At 33.8% G+C, this 9,373-nt stretch overlaps 1 protein-coding gene across 1 annotated transcript; it reads left to right on the forward strand.

The window, feature by feature from the left end:
* Positions 1-6,534: 6,534 nt before the first annotated feature.
* Positions 6,535-7,627, forward strand: LOC114401608 (zinc-finger homeodomain protein 2-like). The gene has a single exon (XM_028364161.1). It carries the CDS (start codon positions 6,632-6,634, stop codon positions 7,370-7,372), a length of 741 nt encoding a protein of 246 aa, XP_028219962.1. The 5' UTR covers positions 6,535-6,631; the 3' UTR covers positions 7,373-7,627.
* The last annotated feature ends 1,746 nt before the right edge of the window (positions 7,628-9,373 follow it).

Raw genomic sequence — 9,373 nt, forward strand, 5'->3', positions numbered from 1 at the left:
TGAGTTGGAAGAAGAAAACAAAATGGAGTCTAGAGAGAATGAAATAGGAGTTGAAGGAGGCCATCAAAACGGAGTTATCCCAAAGGGGGTCGCAGTACTCTTCCCCAACTGAGGCAGATATAGATATACAACAATTAGGTGCACGTGTGAGCACAGAGGAGACCAATGCTGAAACTGTTGTGACCTCATTGTCAAGGGAAGAACGTGTTGCTAATGTGATACCGACTATGGGGTTGTATGTGCAACGTGATCATTGTACACTCCTGGTGGCCTTGGGAAAAATATATGAAGCGGTCGGCGTTGAAAGCTTGTCGCATCTTTTACTAAGGCAGTTTTATAAAATCGTCCTTGTTTTAGTGTCATAAAATCTCACTTTTGGAGTAGTGCCAATTGCAATCTATGTTTCAATTGAAGATCCTTGGCCCTTTGAAATATTTTCTTGGCTTAGAAATAGCTAAATCCAATAGAGGTATCTCACTCTCCCAAAGAAAATACACTATATCTCTTTTAGAAGATACAAGTTTCTTCGCATGCAAACCTTCCAATCTTCCAATGGATCCCAACTTGAAGCTCAATCTTCATGATGGAGACTTACTCCTTGATCCCTCAGTGTATAAAAGGTTAATTGGTAGATTAATTTATCTAACCATATCACGTCCTGATATAACATTTGTTGTAAATCACTTGAGTCAATATATGAAAGAACATAGAGTTTGTCACCTAAATGTTGTCCATCATCTTCTGCAGTATCTCAAATCTACTCCAGGACAAGGCTTATTTTCCCTGCTCATAACTCTCTCAAATTCCCTGTCTTTACTGATGCTGATTGGGCCAGCTATGTTGATACTAGATGGTCCACTTCTAGCTTTTGTGTGTTTTTGGGGAATAACCTTCTCTCTTGGCGTTCTAAGAAACAACCAACTATTTCTAAATCGTCCACTGAGGTTGAATATCGTGCTTTGTCTTCTGTTACTAGTAAAGTTGTTTGGTTAAGAAGGTTACTTCTTCACTTTAATATTTGACATTGTATACTAATGTTTTTATTTCTTGATATAATTTCTTATTTCCTTGTTTAGGCTTAGTTGCTTACCTATAAAAAGGGAAATTAGAGATTTTACTATTCACACACATGTCCTTTTCTCAAAATGGTATCAGAGCTCCAAGTCTTGGGAGCTCTATTTCTAGTGCTCGATATTAGCATGCCTCTATTTGCTCCCTTTATCGTTGCACCCTTCAGGACCAATGATCAGAACAAGAGGAGTGTCTTTCCTCTACTAGTTTGATACCATAAGAATTGGGGCGGATCTCCACCCTACACATCACCCTAATACCTAGCATGTGTAGGCCACTCTTTGGCACTGGCACAAAACAGCTCGTCAGCATGCCCTCTGACTATCCCAGGGGTCAATTTGACTAAATCTAGTGTTGTGCACTCTAGATCTACAATGCCACTCTTTCCTATTTTTTACAGCATTTTTCTTATGCTAACGGGCTTTTAATCATGGCAGAGGAATAAGTTATCACCTTGTGTCCTGACGACCTTCCAAATTTGGTGGTTTTTATCAACTAGATGGTCACAACTATCTACAATAGGCATAGTACATTCTTACAACTTGCAAAAGGCATATGATGTTAAGCCATATTGAAAGTGGTGGTCCAAAGTTTGAGGCCTGGGATAATGAGGATGCTCTTATCATAAACCTGGTTATGGCACTCTGATTCAAAAAATAAGTTGTAATTGTATGTTTTCTACCTCCATTTGTGAAATGCGGGAGAATCTTAATGAGACATACTCCATGAAGAAGAACTTTACTACCTACTATCAAATTGAAAGCAAGATTTTCAATACTAAGTAAGGAACCCTCCCAATCAGTGTTATTAAACTCGGCTCGGCCCGGCTGGTTGAATCGAAAACCAGACCCTTAGCCGAGCTGATTCAATTGTTGGATCATTTCTGTAAGTAACTCATTGACATGTCATCAAACCTAGTGCCAAACTAGTGTAGTTTACTCGGAGCGGATCGCAAAATTCCCCTAGGTAACTGGGTTTTCACATCTTTCCCTCTCTGTCTCTGCAAAGACAGTTTTTCATGTTCTCTGATGTTGCAAGCTTGCTGCCTAGTTGTAGCTTTCACGCTTTTTTCTCTAATCAGTCAAATGCTACACAATTCATATACTAAAAGCTACCAAATACTCCTATGTGGCATTGCTAGAAATCGAGAGCCATCAACCTTCTACGTGAGATGTGCTTACCTTACCACACTAAAACTAATACTTTACTGTTTCTACCATTTGTTGTCTGACTTTTCTCAATATCCTTTATATTTACTTTTAATATGGGTAATTTAGTAATTTTAGTTAAGATAACAAATGATAATAAAGAAAAAAATTAATTAATAAATAATTCATAATGGAATAAATTTTAGAAAACATAAAATATGATGAGACAAATATTTTTGAAACATAATTTGTCTTTGGAAACTTCAATGAATGTCAAATTAATTGGAATGTAATAATATTTGGATAGTAGCTGTTAGAAAATTTAATTTATATAATTGAAATGTCAAATTGCAGTAGTCAAATTGATAGAAGTTTGATTATATTTTCATTTATATTTTTAAGTATAAAAGTTTGCAAGTTATAAATTATTTATAATTTTTTAATATAGACGGGTCATGTGAGTCAACTAGTGACTCATTGGGTGTTGCCATAGAATAGAGTAACAGCCACACCTAGCACCTCCTTTCTTTGTTTCTTTGTTTCTTTTTCTTCGCATGTTTTAAGATGTAATGAAATGCATGAAGGGACAGATCGAGGGAATGGCCAATCTACTCCTTCATCGCCTCTAGCATTCATGTCAATACTCCCCTGTCAACAACAATTATAGAATAAAATTAATACAATTTATGTAAAGAAAAAGGTAAAAATAGAAATCACTTTTAAATGTTCAACTCATCAAACCATATCAATGTCAAGAATTTGAAGATTGGGGCAACGCTTGATCACTTCTAACCCCTCAATCGAATCCCTAGTATAATCTGAATAGCCCAATTCTAGGTGGGTTAAATTTTGAAACTCAAGAATCAAGTCCGCTTCCTCTTTGTCCTTCATCTGTTATCACAACAACAAAACATCAGAAACCCCTTCTTCCTTAAAAATATGGAAAGTAACAAAAAAATATCACACTCAATAGGACCCAATCTATGTGCAGAAACTTAACATTATTAACAACCTCCAATAGAACATGGCCTATCACAATCGTGGCTCTAACCAACTTGGGCAATCTTTCAAACCTTGCTTCAGGACCACTAAAATAAAGATGGCTCACGCACAAGAACATGAGATTCAAACTCCCACCAAGAAGCTCTGTCGTATCCCTACACTCTAGTATAAATGATTGCAAATGCAAGGTTGTTAGTAAGGGCAAATCAACAGATGAAAAATCGAACAAAAGAGGGTTCTTATTTAAGCCCCCAATAAGTTTGAGCACCACAAGGGTTTTGCAGTTGAACAAGGCCCAACATCTTAGTTAGAATATTGAGACTCTCATGATAAGTTGAGCGTTGGTTTGTAGTTTTTTAAGGCAACGAATGCATGTGCATGGAGATTGGGGTTTAAACGAAGGTTTAGTAGACATACCTGATAAGGAGGATGTAGATTCCATGTTCGAACGAGAAAGAGGATAGCTTCCAGCGATGAAGAATCCAAGTCAATCTCGTGAGCAATGAACACCTGTGCCTCTGTATCTTCACCGGCTTCGTGGGGATCTCCACAGTGATGGAGGCATGGACAGAGAGAGAGAGAGAGAGAGAGCAAGGAGGAGAATTTAGGATTTTCTAAAACTGAGGGAGAAAGAGATTAAAAAGAAGATGAAAATAAGGAGTGAGAGAGAGCCCGTTCACATTCCCTAAAGACATTGTATTTTCGCATTGTAGAACTGATGTCATAATTCATTTTCAAAGAAGATTATGATAAAATCCTCTTTGAAAATTTCCAGTTGTTTACAAAAATGTCACCACTTTACTTATGACATCAGTTTTTGTACAACCATAATAAAACTTGTATCGTTGAAGACCATGTTTGTGGTAGTGATTTTATCATTTTATAAAAATAAACTCTATTTTACTACCTATCAAATGAATAAATAAAACATTTTTTAAGAACATATATTTATTTTATTTGCCTTTTTATTTATTTGATTCCAAAATCTTCATTATTTTTCTAAAACTCTATTTATTTTTAAATATAATCCTTTTTAATTTCTTTTAAGAAAAAAAATGGGGTGTTTAAAAAGGTCAAGAGAGACACGTGGGGTTTAGAGTTAGGGAGTGGTCCTTGGAAGGGGTGTTAGGGTGGTACTTTAAGAGTTGAAGCTTGAGTTGCATTTGATATATTTTGTGTTGAAACAACAAGATCTATAAAATAGAAAGAAAAAAAAGGTGAAAGTTGGGTTGACCCATTTCCCCTCAGCTTGCAACTTTTGCAGATAACAAACAACAAATGAATAAAAGGAAATGAAATAACATTGGAGATAAAATAAACCCTAAAGCCTCTTCATATACCGAAGCAACACAGGCAGCATTTGAATATGCAAGAGCAGTGTTGCCACAATAGACATCCTAGTTGTGAAGAGAGTGAGGATGAAAAAGAAGAGAACAAATGAGAAAGTGAAGACTAGAGTATAGAAAAAAAAAAGGAGAGAGCAAGTACAAGAAGAGAAGGAGAGGGACCAAGGATAAGAGAGAAGAGAACAAGGATTAGAACGAGAGAGATAGAGAAGACAACTATCATGGAAAGTGATGACAACAAAAGTAAGGCTAACAACTGTGCATGTTTAGTATTCTAAAAAAATTATGATGATGTATGCAAATATTAATGCAATTGGTAGTGACTCGCTACAAACAATCAAAAGTAATGGTCCCTTAAACCACATCTTCAATCGGTCCTCAAAGAATCCGTCCATTTATTATTCAGATGAATTAACTGGACCTCATATTAAAGAACCACATTTATTATTCAATAAATTAAAATGTTTTTAACGCATAGTTTGACTTTGTCAAACATAAATGCATTGTTTAGTTGAACACATATTTGGAAAGGGGTGGTGAACCTTAAAAGTAATTAAGCTCTAGTATTAAGTCTTAGTTTCAAAGTTGATCTAAAGAACTAAAACTTATGGAAGTGTCTTAGGATCTCAAGGAAGAAGCAAATGCAATAATTATTGTTGTTATAAATGGTTAAAAATAATGGTTGGTCCACCGAAAACCACATCTTTAACTTGTCCTCGAAGAATCCATAAATTTATTATTCAAAACAATGAATCACACCTTGTATTAAAGACTCGCTTTTATTACTCAAATAAATTAATCATACCTATTAAAGACTCGCTTTTATTATTCAAATAAATTAATGCATCTTTAACGTATTGTTTGACTTTACCCTAAAAGAGTAAGATTACAATAACACCCCTTGCGGTTTCTTGAAATTACATATAATACTCCTCCTTTTTTACACCAACACTAAACCCCCTTGTATGAACAACATTGCATTGAGACTCCTTACAAATTACATTATCTCCTATTAAATGTTTACAAAACCTGACACTGTGTACCCCTAGTAGGGGTTGTTGTAATAGTAAACAAAGTAAGAGAATTAATCATGAAAGAATGTGTATTTAGGAGGTTTTGCTCTAATTTACTCAAACTAAAATTCATTTGTTTAGCTGAATGTGTATTTAGGAAGCGATGATAAAATTTAAGTGCCATTAATCATGAAAGAACAAAAGATCTAACTACGATGGTTATAAAAAAATACATTGCTTAGTTAGAATAATTTGCTTGTTTAAATTAAGTTATATGTACTACATAATCATAAAAAGAAAAAAAGATTTGAAAGTGAATATAAAGTAAAATAAGTCATTTCAATCATAGGAGAAAATTAATTATTAATATTCTAGCATATTCATTGTTTGTTGAGAATATAAATATAATATCAATTAACAATTTTCTCATTAATATATAAATTTTTTTCTTAATTTGTATGAAAAAACTTCAAGTGTCAATTACTTTGAAAATGGAGGAAGCATGTTACAAGAAATGTGTTATAAGATGTGTCGACATCAATCATAATGACATATATTTCAATTGTATTATAATTACAAAATTACTTGAAAAATATTTATTAATAAAGTCTTCATTGACAATCAGATTTAAATTTACAATCTTGTAGGATATGATTTTAAACGACTGGATTAGTTTTTGTTTGCTATTATCAATTAGTATTATAAGCAATAATGATCCCAGATTAATGTTTTCCACCGATAAGAAATTTATGTCTCCTCAAAAAAACATTAATGTTTCTATAAAAATAAAAAAAACTAATAAAAAATTACCGAGGTAATTGGATTTAGTACAAGGATAAAGAATTAAGAGTCGTGAGGGTTGGGGGATCAGGGAGAAAATAGAGAAGTAGAAAAAAAGTGTATGAGACTGAAACTATTATTTGAGAGAGAGAAAGAGAGTTCATTCAACACTTCTTGTTTGTTTCCTCTTCAGCGCTTCCTTATATGCTCAATCATCCACCACCCTTAGCTATCACAACTTTGAAGCCAAAATTCTTCTCATATTTCCAAAATGGAGTTTAAGCAACATGAGGAAACTGAGTTGAGGATGCTCGCAGCAACAGCGAGTTACAATGCCTTTGGAATACCGCCCTCAAGTCAAGGCGAAGAGGAGCCAGTGGCGGCGGCGATTCCAATGACCCCAACACCACCCACCCTGGCTCAAAAAAATGACAATGAGAAGTATCATGAGTGCCTTAAGAACCACACCATCAAAACTGGCATCCACACACTTGATGGATGCATCAAGTTCTTGCCTCTAGGCGAGGAGGGAACCCTGGATGCGCTAAAATGCCTAGTGTGCAACTGCCACCGAAACTTCCATCGTAAGGAGACCCCCAATGACACCTACCTGGTGCCTTACTACCGCCACTCGCCGTTGCCGTTGGCAGCGTACTATGGGGAGCAGGTGGGCTACCCCCATGTGCAAGGGCAACAATGCACCACACTGGCACTCCCCTCCAGGTCAAGGGGCAGTGGTGGGGCCCAGTCCTCGAGGGAGGACATGGAAGCAGTGTCAGACCCAACGAGTGGTGCCACTCCTCATGGCGGGTCCAGCAAGAAGCGTTTCAGGACTAGGTTCACCCAAGAACAAAAGGGGAAGATGTTGGCCTTTGCAGAAAAGCTTGGCTGGAGGATTATGAAGCACGATGAGAGTGTCGTGCAGGAGTTTTGTGCCCAAACTAACATCCAACCTCGTGTGCTTAAGGTGTGGGTGCACAACAACAAGCACACCTTAAGTAAGAAGCTCTAGACAGAAAAAAAAAATCCAGCCTCGTTACCTCTCTCTCTATATATATGTTTCTCTGTTTTAAGTTACCATAATAGCAACCATCATTCGCCTCTAATTGTTTCATTGTCATGCTCTCTTTACAATCCAAAATCAACACAACTGTTCAAGGTTGAGATAAATTTGTGCTTTAAGAATATAAGTACTTATGCACTAATCGTAATTTGTACTTTTGTTTCCAATCTCTGCACTTTTATAACATGGTTTATTTTCATGTCATTTAACATTTTCCTCCAACGAACATTCAGTGTTTGGATATTTTGGCATTTCAATAGGATGTTCTAGACACATCATTAAAGAGTAACCTTCTCTTGCAAATGTAGATGCCAAAAGATTAAAAAAAATGTTAGAATCTTTTCGAATGTATAATTTGCAAGAAAAATAAAAGAGAACTAATTACGTCAAATATGCATGAAAAAATATCACAATTAAATCCGAAAGATAAATTGAAAAAATACCTTTTTTTTATGTCACACCTTAATGAGAAGAGAAAGACATAGGAAAGAGCCAACACGTACAATTGATTGTTCATATCATGCAAGAAAAAAATACTAAGATTGTAGACAAATAAAAAAATAAATGTGTATAAAAATATATTTAAATATTTCTTGACACATTTATTAACATATATTTAGTGAAATTAAATTAAATAATTAATAATATGTTAAAATTCAAAATAATATAATATAATTAATCCTATAATTATAAAATATGAATTTAATACCTATGTAAGACACAACACACTACGTTATATATTAATAATAATAAAAGACTCTCATTCGGTTACTAAATCCTTATAAAGATTAAATATGGAAGTCAATAAAAAAATATTTGTGATTGATTGTTTTGAACCAAATAATAAATATATGATCCCCATGGGAATAGAAATGTAGGAAAACATGGTAAAAAAAAGGAAATTATAACATTTTCTGAAATCAGTAATATACAAAAAAAAAATACTTTTTAGAATACATTCTAGAGAATATAAGATAATTTTCAACGAAAACAAAAGTTCATAGGAGTATTAGAGCCATTGTTATGTTAATTGATTAAAAATGTTATGTTAGGTTATAGGTTTAATTGTAAAATTTGTCCTCCTATTTTGTCTATTTCACCAAATTTTTCTTATTTTTTAATTTATTATCTAAGTCCCCAAAACTGATTTTAATGCTTGAAGAAGGACTAAAATCATGGTTCCTGGAGTGAGAAAAACACTCCTTTATCACTACACCTAAGTGTTCATTTAAATATTTGGTGCAAAATATATTATTAATATAGGTTTTATGTGAAAATAGTTCAAAATTCAATTTTTTTCTATTTTTTAATTTATAATATTTTTATAATGTCATATATTATCTTTTAAAATATAATATATAAGATTAAATTCTATTTTGACATAAATTAGAATATGTATATTTATATAATTTTTATTTTTATTATATATTATATTTATCTTTTAAAATGATGTTTGTGATTTAGTGAGAATATTTTTTTTTATATTAACATATTCATGTTATTTATTGTAATATAGATAAAAAAAATATTGTCATTGGGTCTACCATACACAACGTGACTTATGCAGATGATGTGGTAAGGGTGAGTGTAGATAAAGTTTTTGACGGTGACGCTCAAGTGTCGTTTCCCACATCAAAAATTCAGTATGTGAGGCAGGCCCATGACATATTCTTGGCATGGCCGGCAAATCTTGGGAAATGTGTATCACATGAGGTAATTTTGATTTTCTTTAACATGAATTAACACAATCGTAGATTCATATAAATTAGTTCAATTTATCTTTTCATCTGCATATAGGATTCACGTCTTACTCCATCGAAAGTATTCGAACCAATTGAAAGGTTGAATAATGTTGCTACAGATGATCCATTGCGTCAGTTGATTAGAACCTTATATGACATTTACGAGAAGCCTGTTGAGTTGTTGTGGGATGGGACTAAATTCGGGATT

This window comes from Glycine soja, chromosome 20 (assembly GCF_004193775.1).
Source record: "Glycine soja cultivar W05 chromosome 20, ASM419377v2, whole genome shotgun sequence".
Taxonomy (NCBI): Eukaryota; Viridiplantae; Streptophyta; class Magnoliopsida; order Fabales; family Fabaceae; genus Glycine; species Glycine soja.